The sequence below is a fragment of the Lygodium microphyllum genome, chromosome 25, assembly GCF_053477565.2.
Source record: "Lygodium microphyllum isolate KBCC chromosome 25, Lygodium_microphyllum_v1.1.10, whole genome shotgun sequence".
Taxonomy (NCBI): domain Eukaryota; kingdom Viridiplantae; phylum Streptophyta; class Polypodiopsida; order Schizaeales; family Lygodiaceae; genus Lygodium; species Lygodium microphyllum.
Window position 1 is genome coordinate 55,777,584 of NC_141159.1, and position 18,596 is coordinate 55,796,179.

The 18,596-nt window shown below is 41.6% G+C and overlaps 1 protein-coding gene across 5 annotated transcripts in view; it reads right to left on the reverse strand.

Annotated features, from left to right (window-relative positions):
- Positions 1-524: 524 nt before the first annotated feature.
- Positions 525-18,596, reverse strand: part of LOC148014241 (uncharacterized) — an 84,820-nt gene continuing 66,748 nt past the window's right edge. For 4 of the 5 annotated variants that reach the window (XM_087667316.1, XM_087667313.1, XM_087667315.1 and 1 more), the window contains one exon: positions 525-1,708. In XM_087667316.1, coding sequence (XP_087523442.1) covers positions 816-1,708 — 893 coding nt within the window. In that variant the 3' untranslated portion in view covers positions 525-815. The other variant, XM_087667317.1, reaches the window with a different exon arrangement.

Consider the following 18,596-nt stretch of genomic DNA (forward strand, 5'->3'; position numbering starts at 1 on the left):
TACATCTAGTGGAACCTGTATAAGATCCAACACAACTTGGCCATATCTCAATGCCAAGTTTCACCTTAAAAGTACTGTATGAACATAAGGGATGTGTACTACATTCTGTTTTGTGATGCAGAACTCCTTTACACTCTCAGCACTGGTACAATTTATAATTGACAAGAACTTCAGGCAGTTTTTCGAATACACATTTTATGCACTTATGCTGAAAATTTTGGATAGATTCACTTGTATCTAACTAGGTGTTGCTACAGAGTAAAGGTTTGTATCTATCCCTCACACTTTCATGGAGTGTCAAGCTAACCTTTGAGTTCTGAAATTGCTTCATGCTCACAAACATACAGCCTGCACATGATTTCTTTTTAAGCATATAAAAACGAGGACAAATCTAAGACAGCTTGCGTCACTTCAAGAGGATTGCACATCCCGATGAAAACACAATTTACCTATGCACAGCAAATGATCACAATTTCTCTATACAAGTGCACCTTCCTTTCATGCAAAGGAAGCAGCTCCTGAAAACAATAACAGAATACAGAATAACATGCATGCCTTATTAATTTGGTGCTGTCCTGCAATATATTGCTTGAGAATGTTTGGGAAAAGCTAGAATTTTAAAGTGAAATATCCCCTTCTGAGCAGATCCGGCATAGTTAAGCAAATCAAAATTAGCAAAAACTAAGCTACAGATGATCGTGTCACATGACTACACAAAAATTGCCTAAACCCAAAAAGTTAAAGTAGTCATAATTTTAGTTAGCAGTAGTATTTCAAGATTTTCTAGAAGAAACCCCCACAGCCTTGATCCTAACTCAGAAATAGGAAGATCCATAGTTGTACTGGAAGTCAACAGAGCTGCTGCTTCCAAGCTGAAAGGGCACCAGCTGGGGTTGCACAGGGGTCACATCCTGTGACTGGAGAGAAGAGCTCTGCATCAGATCAATTGTTTGCTTCACATCTTCAGAACGCCTAGTCTCCTGAACCTGCAGTGTTGCAAGACACAAGTGATTATCAAAGGCCCCCATACCATTCGAAACATGCATGAAGGAGCCTTCGCATTGCTCCATTCCACATCCAGGAGCTGCACTGCTTGAACATAAATGGTTCTGTGAATCTGAGCCTACAGGAAGCAGCCTGTCGGCTGCATATTCCATATGCTGCAGTTGCCTTGCATGCAGCAACTGTTGTGGAACCATATCCTCAACCATAAGCTGATCAAGTGTTGTCCGACCATACAAGTCTCGTGATACAGCACTTGAAGCATGAGATTCCTGTGTCGGTAGTGACAGAAGAGAGAGAGCACACCCAGAGTCTGCGACTCTTTTTACGGCTTGCGTAATTGGGGCCATTTCGAGGCCCGAAAACCCTCCTCCTCCCGATGATGATGCGAGAGTAAGGTTGCTTCCCACAGGAACTGAATATCCTGACAGATATTGATGGTGGGCATTTTGACAGGAAGCATCATTTGGAATCAATCCTTTTGGACTCTGAAGGAGAAGAAGGGGAAGTTTGTCATTTGAATGAGGTGAGAAGCCCTTCAAGTAGAACTGTTTATCTATTCCAGTGGTTTGCATGGCACAGTCATAAGCAGCTGGTTGGTCAGTTCTGAGCATGCGTTGCCAAGTCCTGAAGGAGCTTATATCTGCTGAATCTTGCCACAAGGAAGACAGACCATGATACCTTGCTTGGTGCAGTAGAGGCCATTCTGTTAAGAACCCAAAAAAGCCTTATATGTTTCATTGGGTGGGCATCGCAGTTATGTCTTGCTATAAGCATGTTAAAGATCAGATGTAATGCTTCAGGTAGCAAGGAATTTCATTGCTTACAAACAAATGCTCTTTTAGAAGCTTCCGACCTTGAATTTCTCAGGATAACACAGCTGGAGTCTAGTAAAGCATTCACCAAAACAAATTGCAGGCAAAACATTACTTAAGCACTTAACATGAGACAATAGTCCACTCTTTAAAGACAAACTCTATGAACTCCAAGCTTTCCTATCGGCAACATACAACAAACTAGCTGACTAAACAGCACATTCATATTGCTAGATGTAAACATCACAAGCAACAACTAAATTCATTTACTGCTGGAACCATGTGTGCGCAATCGCGCTCTGCTTGAAACCTCAATGTTTCCTTACAGGGTCGACTATCCTCACTGTCCCTAGGCAACCGTTTGAAGTACACTGCTATAAATGTGTGGGCCCACATCATTAAACAATGCACCATGAAGATGCTATTAAAAGTGCGGCCGATGTACTATCTCAATCGAGACTGCCTTTCAAAGTGTGCAAAGCTGCACTAAACCAATCACAGCCAAATATTACATCAATAATAGGAACCTATGGAAAATCTAACCTGCAGATATAACACATGGAAGACGTGTAATCAAATCTATCTAACATGCAGGATGTACTTTTGCCTCATCCCATTTTCGCCTTTAGTACACGTTAGTAGTGCTCTCTCTTTTTTTTTCGTAAAAGGTAATTGTATTAATTACGAAAAAAAGGTACAAGTTTACATGATTACAAGATACACGATGGCGCTAAGCCACCATGTGTAAACTGTCAGTACAAAACGCGGACAGAGATACACAAGTCATGGCAAAGACACAGAGGAAATTGCCATATGCCAAGGAAGTAAGTCTTCCCGAGGGAGCAAGTCAGAGTGCCGAATGAGATCTATCTGCCAAAGCAAGAGGCCTTGAAGCCTTGCAATGTGTCCCGGAACATTAGAGGCCGAATCAAAAAGAAAGGCATTCCGAGTGGTCCAATTGTGCCAACATCCCCAGTATCTAAGAAAATGGAACAAGATCTTCATTTGCAACTGTGCCGGTGTGGGGTATTTTGGGCGTACAAAAACCCAATCGAAAGGGCTCATCGAGAAACCAACCACAGCTCGCCAAGCCTCTGACAAAAGCGACCAGATTTTCTTAGCGAGAGGGCAAGAGATAAATCGATGACGGGCCGATTCCACAGTAGTGGTGCAGAAGAAACAATTGCCGTTAGAGATTCGACCCTTGGAAAGGGCGGAGGCAAGAGGAAGTCCACCAATCATTACCCTCCAAAGAAAGACCTTGCATTTGAAAGGTGTCTTGTTCACCCAGCCCTCCATCACAGTTGCCTTCCACCATGACTGAGATTTCCGCAACCCCCATACAGTATTAGCTGTAGTAACCAGCCATTGATGATCTCTCTCTCTCTCTCTCTCTCTCTCTCTCTCTCTCTCTCTCTCTCTCTCTCACACACACAACTAAAGACGACCTCATGTAAGAAGACAGATTGACACCGCAATTGAAGATGGTAGTAGTTCTCTCAAGCACATCATCTAGGACGGGATAAGGAATGGATGCATGTATCCTACGGAGTGGTTTGATGCATATTATTCGATAATGATTGGATGCACTTATGGAAGCCTGGAACAGAAAGAATGCATGCATAATTGAATACAAAAGGGTCATGCATAGCCTCAATACATAGAATTGATAAGAGTGGGTGCATGCAAATAATCTTCATGAAAATGGATACATGCATGATAAGAAAGAGTATAATCACAATTTCCAATGAATGCGCAACCTGTAACGAGAAAGGCTTCCATGCTACATTAGGGAATGAAGACATGAGTGAAAGTTCATTGAAGTATATATGTTAAAGAGATACAAAAAAAAATTATGCAAGGTTCTAATTGTGTTGACTTGGTAGGATTAGAATTTAGCACCATGGAGGAGAGAAAATATAATTTTTGAAAGGCTTGTTTAAGATGATTGTCTGGATGGATAATGACTGGAATTAATTAAATGTAATGCTTGAAAGACTTGTTTGAGATGACTGTCTTGGTGGGTGATGACTACAGAGATAATTAAAGAAGGAACTTTTACTATGTTTGAAGGGATTCCATGAGGAATGGATAAACTTTAACTACACCTACATGATCAGTAAAAGAATACTATGCCTGAATGGTCAGTGTGAGGAATAGATGATCTTTCACTGCACTTGAATAACCCCACATCAAGAAATCACATAAAATCTGCTTGCTATAATCGCCGGCAATCAAGCTTTGAAAAGGCTAGCATCATGTCGCATTCAACTCCTTAGCACATATTCATACGCTTGAAGGAGCCAAGGCCCATAGGGATCACCTGCTGAAAGACCCAATTCTAGATACAAGTACATTAGACTCTGACACAAGTTAAACTCCCACAATGAACCAAGGATGTGGTTTCCTAGCTCAATCAAAGCATTAGAATAAAGGAATGGAAATCAAGTAAGGAGATTCCGTTTTAAAGGGCTATTTGACTTGTTTTTGTGCCATGTGAAGAATGTGCCAAGGAACCTTGCGTAAAAGGCTTATTTAAAGAAGCATTTTTATCTATTAAACAGTTCGGTAGCAAGCTATGTTTAGAAAACTAGAAATTACCTTGTGTGAATTGAGTTGAAAGCAATGCGTTTTTTTACTGATCAGTAGAACCACCTAGTCCACCAAGTTTCCAAGTTTTAATTACCCTAGTTGCTAGGTTAGATTTTTAGAACCCTAGTTCAACTTGTTTTAGCAAAATCAAGTGGTAGGGTATTGGTCCTAACAATGGAAGTAGTTCCCACTCTCCAACTGCTAGTTGATTTCGTTCCACTCCCAATCTCTCCCATTCCAAAGGTACAATTAACCCAAACTAAAGATCAAATTCAATCTAGACCACTTCTGCAAGGTCGTTTTGGTATTCCCTCGATGATCACTGCTTAACAATCACTTGACCTTGCTTCCTGAGCCTTCCTTAGGGGTGGATCGATCACACTCTTGATATCCGAGATATCATTTCTCATGATACAACTGATGGGATGCTGAAGCCCACTGATGCATTTGAGTTTTGTGGTTGTTTAATGAGGTTAATGAAAGGGTTAAAGTTGACGCAGCTTTTTAAGCTTAACACCCGCTCTAAAGCCCAAACCAAGAACCAACAGTAACTCCCAAGCAAAACTCACCCCTTTTACCTCGAGAAGTCCACACCAAAGCAACCACAACATTCTTCAATGGGTGGTCGTTGTCAACTGCCCAAGAACCTATTGAGATTGCCAAGGAAATGGTTGATGGGTACTCATCAACTGCCCAAGAAACTACCAAGACGACGAAGGCAATGTTTATCTTTCCTTTGGAGCCCAAACGATTTCCTTGGATTTTGTCTTTTTGGATTTGTAAGCCCATTGGGTAAAGGCATGCTTAGCTCATAGATCCCAAAACACAGAGCAAGTACACAACCACCCGCAAGGGTGTCAATGATGAAGTTAGGGTAAAGAGATGTGAAGAGATATGTAGGTGATTTCAACATGGATGGACATTGCTAAGGATCTGAAGTGGACAAGATGCTCATGGGTGCTTTGCTCAATGACATGCATAGAGTGATAGTATATTATGAGAACGTTCATGAAGTACGATACCACTTGTATGTTGTTTTGCACAGGGGAATTTGTTCACTTGCCCAAGAGCCCTTTTACAAGATCATGCAATGACAATGGTAGATATTGTGAGAGTGCGCAACGGAAGAGGAAATACGAACACGGAGGGAGAGAGAGAGAGAAAGCAGAAAATAAGGAAGAGAAATCTGCACTGACTGAAATGAATGCTGAATACACTGAAATGGACTGATCAGTCCTTGCACGCAGCCCACAGCGTCAGTGAGGGCACCAGATCAGGCTGATGACGATGGCAGCACCACCACGGGGGAGAAGGAGTGACGGAATCTGCAAGAAGACAACTGACCAAGTGGGGAGGGGGGCTGCCAATATATAGGCAACGGACAAACCCTAACCCTAACCCTAAAATGGGCGCAAACCCTAAAATGGGCGCAAACCCTAAAAGTGCCCTAAAATGGGCGCCCCACAACAGTGACCAAAAAGGTGGCCGGGCAGCCAGTGGCTGCCCACTAAAAGAGGCCAAAAAGAAATACACAACCTAAGACAGCCAGTCAAGAGTGACTAGCCTCCCCCATCATAACACATGACAGACATGTCAGAGCTCCTAATGTCCTCGTCTGACTCAGACTGAGGCTCACAGGCAGGAGATGACAAGGCATGACAAACATGACTGCTAACACCCCCTCTCAAATCCTGGATGTGGCTGAAGGCCGAAGAGGAAATAGATCCTGGGGTGGCAAGAGGAATGCCAATGTCGATGAAGTCTGTCGATGTAGACTGCCGCTGAAGGAGCTCCTCACGATCCTGGAAAGCCCCCTCTAAAACACTAGGGGCCAGGGAATCCACAGCCGCATCACCGAGATCGTCCCCCTCTGAAAGGGATGGGAGGTACGAGGGAACCACCGGAGGAGAAGGTGGGGGATGGGAAGGAACCTGTGGAATAGAAGGTGCACAAGCGGGAACGGGTGTAGCAATAGACTGCCTCGGAGGACCCTGCATCAAAGAAGGGGAATGGAGCCTGTAAAGCCCGCTCTCCTGCCAACCTGTAGATAAGACAGCTCCTGTAAAAGAATCCTCAATAACAACGGCATGCTCGGTGAAGATCACTCGTGTGCCAAGCCTCGTAAGGCCATAAACTGAGAGGAGGGGAAGGCCCAAGTCCGGAACATGTAGGGCCTGTGAAAAGGAGCTCGAAGGTCGGTTGGTAAACAAAGGCAATGTGCCAACACCACTAATAGGCACCGATAAAATGTCACCAACAGTTACTGAACCCTCTGATGGACGTAGATCGTGTAACAAATCACCTCGGGGAGTCATATGACTCGAAGCACCACTGTCCACTAACCAAGGCTGCGCAGAAGACACTACAGCCACAGAAGAAGGATCCTCCTCCAAAGCATGGATATGAAGGAACACTGACTCATGGGTAACAGCTGGTGTAGAGGTAGAAGAAGGCTCCAATATAGATCCATCCTTCGCTCCCGGACGAAGGTGAGGGTACTTCTTCCAGCATTTCTCCTCGGGATGTGTCCCTTTCCCACAGTGTGGACACTTCGGTCTCTCTGAATCTGAATCAGAGCTTGAAGAACTGTCCTTCTTCTTAGCCTTTGACTTCTTCTTCTTCTTCTGTGCTCCCAAACCTGCAACAAAGGCTCTAGTGGAGTCGGATCCACTAGCACTGACCTCTCTGAGTCGCTCGTCATGCTCCAAGACAAGCGGGGATAGCTCCTCCCATAGAAGCTTCTCACGGATCTTCGATGTAAGTAGGCTGGTGTAGAAGACATCAAACCGAGGCGATGGCAGCTGAGGCAAAAGAATCATAGCCATGTCTTCAGAAGATATCGTTCGACCGAGGGATGCAAGCTCATCCCTCATATCCTGTAATCTGTTGATGTGGTCCTTCATGGAAGGACTATCATCAATAGCGAGCATCCGCAACTTCTTTTCAAGAGATATCCGGTGGGCAAACGTCTTCTGCTGATAGAGAGACGCTAGCTTCTGCCACACGTCCGCTGCAGTCTTCAACCTGTGAACATGAACAAGGACAGAATCCTGCAAACTCAGAAAGAGGAAAGATCGGGCACTAGAATTGAGCCGATCCCATAAGGCTGCATGATCCATAGATGTCCCATCTGAGGGATCCACCATAGGCCGGGGAGTAGGAACAGAAACAAGCTCCCAAAGATCGAAGGAGTCCAAGATACACTCCACCTTGCAGGACCATAGAGAAAAGTTGGAGCCATCCAACCAGTCCTCTTTGGGCAGCTGAGGAAGTACGGGTACCTGTACAGGGGGTACCAAAGGCTGCATCTTCGGCCCACTGGAAGGGGATTGCCGAGATACATGAATAGAAGGGGGACGGGAACGAGGAAGAGACTCCATATGACGATCCTCGCGATAGAAATCACGCCTCCGTTCAGATGAATGTCGAGACAAAAGCTCATCATCTGAGTCATCAAAACCTGTAAACTGATGAGAAGACATCTTCCAATCTGCAAACACCAAAACACAACAAGGGAAGGTTGCCGGTGCCGAAACACAAACAACAGAAGCTCCTGAGCTGGCCGCCTTGCAGAGAACGCAAGGATGATGTCAAACGCAAATGCTGATGATGCAATCACCACAGAAAAACAGCCGCCTGCCTGAAAACGCAGCCTGGGAAGAAGTCGCCAGCAGGAAAAGAGCCGCCGGACGATGGAACAACAGCCAAAACAGCAAGGCGCAGGCTGGAAAGGTGTCGCCCAGCTGGAGGAGGGCCGCCCAAGCTGAAAACGCAGGCAGGAAGAGGGTGGTGATGATGTGGCAGCCACTGGAGAAGGCGCCAGCAGCAAACGCAAATTTGTTGACACCAAAACAGGCCGCCCTGATCAAGGAAATGATGCAAAGGATGATGCCTCAGCTTTTGGAGACGTCTTGACCAGCAAACGCAGAGTTGTGGGTGTTCTCCCGCGTAAAACTCAGCTCCGTGTACTCTCAGTTTGGCGATGATACCATGTGAGAGTGCGCAACGGAAGAGGAAATACGAACACGGAGGGAGAGAGAGAGAGAAAGCAGAAAATAAGGAAGAGAAATCTGCACTGACTGAAATGAATGCTGAATACACTGAAATGGACTGATCAGTCCCTGCACGCAGCCCACAGCGTCAGTGAGGGCACCAGATCAGGCTGATGACGATGGCAGCACCACCACGGGGGAGAAGGAGTGTCGGAATCTGCAAGAAGACAACTGACCAAGTGGGGAGGGGGGCTGCCAATATATAGGCAACGGACAAACCCTAACCCTAACCCTAAAATGGGCGCAAACCCTAAAATGGGCGCAAACCCTAAAAGTGCCCTAAAATGGGCGCCCCACAACAGTGACCAAAAAGGTGGCCGGGCAGCCAGTGGCTGCCCACTAAAAGAGGCCAAAAAGAAATACACAACCTAAGACAGCCAGTCAAGAGTGACTAGCCTCCCCCATCATAACACATGACAGACATGTCAGAGCTCCTAATGTCCTCGTCTGACTCAGACTGAGGCTCACAGGCAGGAGATGACAAGGCATGACAAACATGACTGCTAACAGATATATCAAAGAAGGAATGATAATGTTTAGGATGAGCAGACAATCCCAAAACTTAAAACAGGAAATGAAGAGTAGGCAGTCCTCTCAACCATGAATATTCATGCCGAAGGAGGGGCCGAACCTTAGTTTCATGCTGCCAAAAACATGATGAAATGGTGAAGCCAAATGTAGCCTAATGATCACAATAGACCTGACACCTCCCTAGATGGAAGAGCTGATGGAGAATTACACGTCTGTGCTCTTTCTTGAGAGACAGCTACAGAGCTAACCAAGTGGCATAAGAAAGCCCAAATCTCAAGCTCAAGAGATGGCCCCAATCCGACACAACACTTAGCAAGATATACCTCGAGGTGCTGGTAATGATGGATAAACTCAAGACACTAGGGATGCAAAAGGATACAAGGGATCTAGTGCACTCTCTATTTATAGAGATGGAACCGACTAAAATTTAGAGTTTTGCCTATGGGACATTGAATCACACTAATAAATTTGATTTTTCAGGTTATTTGATAAGCTTGTGAGAAGTTTAATATTAATGCACATTTTTAAGCTTTAACAACCCAAGCCAATGAGTAGTGCCCTCATTACATAGATTGACATTAATGCCATTGGCAAACTGCAATCAAGGAAAGCATGAGACTATGATCAATTAGTAGCAAAGCACTTTTTATACACTTAAGGTGCATTGGCTGTTGGTACACATGTTCAATAGGATCATTTGCAATGGGTTTCCAAGGTGACTCTTAAAAAGTCGCGATGCCATGCTCACTCGACCATCATGATCGACCAATACTTGGGCAAGATATTTGGCTTCATTATCAAGCATGAGTCGAGTCATTGAGCAAAGAAACAACAACACGGAGCCATGGGGCAAGCTAGTTGCCTCTAGTAGTGCACTACTTTCAAACATGTGCTTACATTTACAATTCTCATAGAAGGGACGTTCAACAAGCACATAAGAGAATATATCATTGTTTTGTGTATTTTCCTATAAAGCCTTTATCATTGTACCATGACCTAAGCTCATGAGGAGGTTGCAAGGCATCAAAATACCGAAAGAGCCACAAAAGGGGGATATGTGTTTCATCCAACTTTGTGAGACTAGCAAACAACCCATACCACGAGACCACATTGTTTGCTCTACACTGCTAAGGTCAAAACCTACCTGGACAAAGTAGGAGGCCTTTGTAGGAGCTTTCTATGGATTCTATCACACACATCATTACCAAAATAGAGCAACTAATCTCCTCTCGAGTGATACAATAAACAAGAGCTAGCACTTGTGTATATGGAGGTGCATTGCTCAATAGACTAAATCCACAAAGCAAAATAAGCCCAAAGCTTTGCAAAAAGCTTTGATATTCTCACCAAGCAAAGCCTTTGTGAAAAGATCTACAAGGTTGTACTCCATTGGTACATATGCCAAGTTGATCCCTCCTACAGAGAGTCTCTCCTTGACATAAAGGTGGTGCATCTCGATGTGCTTAGTACGTGCATGGAACACTAGATTCCATGCAAATGCCAATGTGCTCTAATTGTCAATAAAGATAGTGATGGCAAATGATTGTACAGCACTCAAATCAACCAAGAGGCATTTGAGTCAAACACACTTAACTCTAGCTATGAAAGTATCCCTCTACTTAACATTACAACTAAAAGGCCACACTCAACTCTAGCTATGAAAGTTGCCCTCTCCTTCACAATTTCATATCATGGTTGCTTATTCCTCAACCATGATATGCATGAGCTACCCAACATGTATAAGAGAGAGAGACTTCAGAGGAGAGAAAATAGAAGAGAGAAAGAGAGTGCAAGAAGGGAGAAATACTAGAGAAAATGAGAGAAAGACACGTGCATGAGAGACAAAGGCAAAGAAGACATTAAAGCTATAGATAAGAAGGTAGAAGATAAAGAGAATTATTATTAAAGAATTGTTATTACATCTTATATACTCATGCTAGTATCGCTAGAGTATTTTCCACTGATTCTCTCCAAAATATATTGTCTTTTTCACTTCATAACAATTCATGCCCACCCAAAGGTTTTTGCCCTCAAAAACAAAAAATTGACTTATTACAAATGATTCCACAATGGAGATGGCAAAGTACTACTCTGTTACAATGATAACAAGAATAGAGAAGTCTAAAAAGTCTTTATGAAATGAATTGGATTTGAAGTACAGAACCAAACAAACCATATATGCCTGCAAACATTAGACAATATGCTATCTACTACAATGCTTGCTGCAATAAAACTAAAATAACTTTTGTTGGGCTGGTCCAAATAGAATGTGCCATTTGTTAAAAGTAAGCTTGTGTCATGTAGCTTCAGCCCATATATGTCACACATCTCTACAGAAATTTTAGAATAAAAACTATTCTAAAATAGTAAGCTATCTGAAAACTGTTGGCAATGAAACAAGAGCTAAAACTACCTAGTCTTCAACCATAAGAGCTTCTTTAGGATAGGGAAATTCCTCCAAGATGTACACTCATCTCCTAGAACCTTCTTCCAATGGTAAACCATAATCCACTTGATCAAATATTTCAATATGGATTTAATCCTAAGCTTATTTTCCCGCTGGCCAATGATATCCTTAGGGACGTACTAGATAATACCCTCTTCATCCATCAATGGTAACTCCTCAAGATAGCCCACTTGTGAGCCAACAAAGGATTTAAGCTTCACTCACATGGAACACAATGTGGATCTTAGTAGAAGAGGGAGTTGCAACCTATATGCCAAGTCACCAACCCATTTGAGAATCTTACATGGCCCATAATAATAACAATGTGCCAACTTACTACTTGAGCCATCTTTAAGAGTAGCATACGTAGACTTCAGTACTCTCAAATGCACTAACTCTCCCTCCTGAAACTCCATGGACCTCCATTTTTATTAACATAGAGTTTCATCTGTTCTTGCGTTATCAAAGTGTATAGGGTCAAAGGCCTAACCACGAGGGTTTAAAACAAAAGGGATGCAAAGAGTAAGGAGAGAAAGAATAAAAAGACAAACAATTTATGAATTACCAAAGCCCAAACACACCAATTGAAGCCAAATCAAAACCTTTTGATTATTTCTCGTACAACACATCAAATGCACTAACTCTCCCTCTTGAAACTCCATGGACCTCCATCTTTTATTAACATAGAGTTTCATCTGTTCTTGTGTTATCAAAGTGTATAGGGTCCAAGGCCTAATGACGAGGGTTCAAAACAAAAGGGATGCAAAGAGGAGGGGGAGAACGACTAAAAAGAAAGACAATTTATGAATTACCAGAGCCCAAGCATACCAATTGAAGCCAGATCAGAGCCTTTTGATTATTTCTTGTACAACACGTCAAGACCGATGCATGCACTGCAAAGTAAGAGTACAAAACCTTGTGATGGGACAATTGCCCAAACCCTCTAAGTCAATAGCTCAAAACATATCCTAACATAGATCAGATCCTTGTTGTACATAAGCTCTAAGCATTCACATATGCTTCAACATTCATGTTTTATCCATGCATCTATGTGGCGTGAGCTAGCTCCTACCATCCGGGCACTATACCAAGCAATAGTAAAAATTGAACCCTATCAAATCCCTATATGGGCACCAAAATACCACTTCAGCCCTAAATTTACTGTTTATTACAGCAGCAAATAATGACTCATGCTGCTTCAAATCCTCCTAACACTTAGTCTTAGACAAAGGCAAAGCATTTCCCAATGATAGGGAGTGATATGCACCCAAAAGATGACCCTAAAAACCACTGTTAGAGCTGAAAAACTCAATGAACAGCAAGCTGCCCTTCCCTTTTCACTGTTGTGCCCTGTTGTTTAGCCTGAAGAACCTTCAAAATACCTCCTTTGATAGCCAAAACTCATCTCTAAAGGACAGGAACATTCATCCCTGTTCTTCAGTGATAAAGCACTCATACCCTATTCTTGGCTACCTCAAAACCCTTCATAACAGTCCTAAAACTTCTCTCTTCAACCCGCATACCATGGATGAAGGTGTGAAGGAGATTCAACCTCGAGACGTCATCAAGAAGCTCGAGTACTCAAGAGCCATAAGCCCCTCCCCCCTTCTTCTCCTAATCATGCGCCCCCTATCCATGCGCTTTCTTGCACCAAATTTTTCACGTCAACAACATCCCTCCAACCTACGATTCCCTTCAACCCCTCCAAAGGCTCCAAAATAGTCATTAAGGTTCCTCTTTTACATCTAACTCCACATGAATCACTCCAATTACCCAAGTTCCAAATCGACTAATCACTTCATCCTCTTCCAATCATGTTCAACACTTGTTATTGCACCCATTGTTAAGTCATTCCAATGAATAAAACATCCTGGAATTCCCATCTCAACATGCCATGTATGCATTCTATTGAATTCATTACACTTTCCTTCCTCTTTCATACCATGGACATAGATTCTCATGACAACACCTTCTTAAGATTCACTTTACATTGATAAAGTAGGACATGCATACTTTCCAACTCTTCCTTTCCTTAAAGATTAATCTTTTCATTGAACATGACCATTGAAAGGTGCACCTTGTAACCATAAAGAGCCTCAAAAGGGAAAAATCCCATACTTGCATACGTGGTATTGTTATAAGTAAACTCAACGAAATGAAGCTGAGTGTCTCATGCATGCTACACATCATGCTCTACTTGGCCATAAATTTGGGGATGGTATGCTATGGATGGAGCTAGTTTAGTTCCCATAAAACTAAAAACTAAGCCAAAAGCTACTCATGAACTTGGAGTCGTAATCATGAGCAATTAGTAAAGGTAAACCATAAAATTTGAACACCAACTACATGAATTGGCTTGCTACTTAACATGCTGAAAATTAAGTCTTTGTAGAAATGAAGCTAGCTGCTTTTGTCAATCTATCCACTACCACATAGATACTATTCCACCCTATCTTTGTTCTAGATAAGCCAGTGATGAAGTCCATAGTGATATGTGTTTATTTACCCTTAGAGATAGGCAATGGCTACAATAGACCTCCTAGCCTAGGAGTGTTTTTTTGTCATGGAATAAATTGTGACAAAATCTTTTACATCCTCCATAATCCCTTCCAATGAAAGCTCTTAGAAACTTTATCATAGGATTTGAAGACTCCTAAGTAATGAGTTAGGGTCGAAGAACGTGTTTCTTCCATGATCTTTTGCTTAAATAAGGAAGTATAAGGAATAGCAATCTTGTCAAGAAACCATACGAGACCATTGTTAAGCTGAAAATGAGAGTTTTTTTCTCCATTAATTCTTGCTATAATGCCTTAAACAATATGATTGAACTCTTCACCTAAGAGACAAGCCTCCTTTAACTCTTTAACCCAATCATTATGAAGTTTGAGCATGGAAGACACTTTACATACCCATGCTTAAGAAAATCAGCCACAATGTTATCTTTGCCTCTGGTGTAAGTAATATCAAAATCATAATTTTGTAGAGTAGCCACCCATCTTCTTTGTTTAGAAGTAAGGTTGGATTGTCAAAGGAAATACTTGAGAACTCTATAGTCATTCTTCACTCTAAACAGGCCACCATAAAGATAGTAGTGCCATTTCTTTATTACACAAAGGATAGCCAATATTTTTTGGTCATATACATCCATTTCCATCTCTTTGTCACCCAATTTGTGATTTTCAAAAGCAATGACTCTATGCTCTTGAAGTAGAACCGCACCTATGCCCAATCCACTAGCACCACACTAAATGGTAAATTCCTTTGAGAAATTAGGGCTGAAGTAAGCAATTCCTTCAACTGAGTAAAGTTGTGATCAATTGTGATATAGGTGCTCCAATAGTCACATAGTGCCTAATAAATCTTTAATAGAAAGAAATAAACCACGAAATCCACAAAGAGACATGCTATTCACAAGTCTTGGCTAGTCTCTAACACACTACACTTTCTTTCAATCAACCTTTATACTCTTTTCACTTAGAATGTATCCCAAGTACTCCACATAAGTTTGGATAAATGTGCATGTGATCTCCTTAGTAAACAATCTATGCTCTCTCAGAAAAAGAAAAACCTTCCTTATGTGAAAGAGATGGTCATCCAATGATTTGCTATAGATGAGAATATCATTTAAGACTACTAATAGAAATTTGAAAATAAAGGGCTGCAATATCTTCATCATAAGACTTTGAAAGGTCACTAGAGCATTTGTCAACCCCAATGGCATAACAAGAAAATAATAAAGCTCCCTATCAGTCTGAGAAGCAACCTTCATCTCATCACCCTCTCTCATCCTAATATGATAATAGACTAAGCTCAAGTCTGTCTTTGCGAAGAACTTAGTCCCCTTAAACTATCCAACACATCATCGACTTGTAAGATAAGGTACATGTTCTTGATAGCAATCTTATTCAAATCCATGTAATCTACATACATGCAAAATGTACCATTCTTCTTCTTGACCAATAACACGAGAAAGGCGTATGGATCCCATCTCCAACAAGTCTTTGATTGACTTGGCCACTTCTTTCCTTTCACACTTTGAAAGCCTATAAGGAGATTTGTTGAGAACCTTTGTGTTGGGCTCTAGATCAATAGCATGATCTAATCCTCTTTTTGGACAAAGAGTTGTGGACAGCTTAACCAAGTCTTTATACTCCTCCAATAGAGCTTGAAAGGCTACATCCCTTGCTGAATTGTTGTACTTATCTATGGTTTCTTTGTTGAGATGCAATACAAAATTTTGAGACCACTTCTTAAAATATTTATAAAGTTGCTAGTGGTGATAATTTGAAATCTGATTTATGTCGAACCACCTATAAGTGCACTAGCTGTCCATCACCCGAAACATGTATTTACAACTGAGAGAAGTTCAATGTTACCTTGTCTAATTGCTTCAGCCAATCACATCCTAAAAGAACATCAATAGGGCCCATCTCTAGAGCTAAGTCCACTGGCAGTTCATAATTTTCATCAAGACATAGATAAATCTTTGAGAACATTTGGGTGCTAATCTCCTCATCCCCATTCACCACTTGAACTTTAATTGGATGCATTGATCTATGGCTGATTTATGTATGAAATTGTGTTGCTATTATTCACTAGAATGAAAACACTATTGCCATGGATGCTCCCTTGGATTCGAAGTGTACTTGGACTCCTAGAACCAATCCATACATCTATTGAGATTAACTAAATTGGTAACATGTGAAGAGACATTCCCACTTGGATCAAAAGGTAAATGCCCACCCAAGTCAAAAGGGAAGCCATCTAAGGGATCATAGAACTCTTCTTTACCATCTTCTTCATCATAATGTTCAATTTCAAGATGATTCATAACACTTGGATCACATCCTCATCTTCGAAATCCTCAATGTTGGAGATGCTATTAACCTACGTCTTTTTGTAAACACATTTAGAGGCATTCTCTACTATATATTTTTACCCACACTTAAACATGAGCCTGTTTTGTTTCTTTCCTTGAATAGGTCCATGGAAGTAAATTTTTTATTCCCATGAGAAGTTCATCATTTTGACTTGCTGTCCACTTGTCTATTCTCTCTTTCATGGCTGATTGCTACTCTAATATATGATATTGCTTTGAGGCTTAGAAACATTAAAAAATGAATAGACCGGTACTCTTGAACTCCCACGAGGCATATTGTTGCTACCATAAGTGCTGCCAACTTGCCCATGTTTTAAAACGGTCATTGGTTGTCTACAAGTACGCTAGAATGTAAGCTCTCTTTCATGCTTTCCATACCTCTCCGCAAGCTCTATATCCTTAAAGAGAATAGTAGGGGTTTGGGCCATTACATCCACCAATAATGTAGCTTCTAAGCCCTACATTTACTTATGGAGTTTCATGGTTAAGGAATTGATTAGTGTACTATCACATAGTGAGACCCCTTTGCTCCAATTCATACCATTGCTGACCAAGCATCTCTTTCTCTATCGGAGAGATGATGACTTGAGTCATAAGCACGGTAAATGATTCCTATGAATCCACTAGCTGATTTTCCCTTTTAATGTAATGCCACCATGTGTGGGAAAAACCTTCAAAGTGTAATGTGGTACAATGAATTTTCTGCTCATGATTCCTAGGAGAGATATCAAAATAACCTTCCAACTTTTAAACCCATTCCTCAAGATTGAAAGAAGATAATGACTTCCCATTGTATTTTGACAAAACAATTTCGTATCTTAGCTCTCTTTCATGAAAGGGTAGCTGTCCATTTATGAATTGATCATGACAATGGGCCATTTGACCCAATATTTGAACAAACCCTTCCATAAGGTGACTGAGAACTTTGCTGAAATCTGGTCGTTGGTAGAGGACCCCTTAGTGCTTGAGAATTCAATACCCTTGAGAGTTTAGGCCATTTATATTACCTATATGATCTTCATTCCTTTGGGAGGTTTTACCAACTTCAAATTGGCTAGTTAGGATGCCTTGTCATTCAATAATACCTCGAGAACGAAACTCTTGCATCAATGCTTGGCTGACCCTTCTCTTTATTCTCTCTTTCACCCATTTAGAATGACATCCATTGGGAAAACTGAGACATAATTTGGATATTTGACTCAACAAGGTTGTCAACGAATGCTTTGATTTGGACATAAACGACACCAACTCCAATTTTTATAACAATTTACTATGCCCATTAGCATGTCTTATCTCATGTTCGGCACATGGTATTGTTGAGAGTCCAAATCTAACATATCAAAAGATGAATTCAAGTCAGCTTTTAAATCAGTAATATCTATCTCATCAGGGCCAACGAGCAACATGCCATCAACATAAACCACAATGATCAAAGGCACATCACCCTCAAAACCACACTTCAATACAATAGCTACAAATTGACGCTCGGAGATTACAAGAGTGCAATTGAGGATATTGCACGAGAGGATCACATATGCCAACTATGTGGGGTGGAGACAAAGTCAAAGAAGCATTACATGTATTGTTGCATTATATACTATGAGATCAAAGGGCAACAAAATTCTCTTTTTCGACATGGCTTTGGGCCATTACATCAAGTCATGTAGTCTGAGGACCAAAAATGTATAGGGTTATTCTTGCTTGAGCTTACACACAAAGAGACCCCCTTGAGAGAGATTCTCACAACAATCAATACCAAAGCTCCATATCCTCCCCCAATGGTGGACTCTCTCCTCAAAGAGCCCCCACCAAGCAAGCCAAAGCCATATAATCCCCCATTATCAACAAATCCGACCATTGTTGCCCTAAAGTCCCCCATTATCAACGAATTCCAATCATTATTGACCGCCACAAGAAACAATCATCGAGACACTTTACCTTCACTATATTGCAACAAATATTGCAATATCCTATAATGTAGATCTTGAGATGACAATTCTCCGCACTTAGAATACAAAGGAAGCAATAATCGTTGGAAATATTACATCTTGATAGTGCAAAAGCCAGAACAAGACCACTCACCAGCATTCTCCGAATAGATACTTTATAGTTGGCGGGAGCATTAGGTCAATCCAACATCACCGAAGATTTCCACCAATCTTTGCCTTTGTAGAGACCCTAAATATTGTTGCCCATGTGTGCCAACCAATCCTGATCCTTAATAAGTAATAGATTTGATTAACAAATGCATGATCCGGTAACAACCATTCTTTAATTCT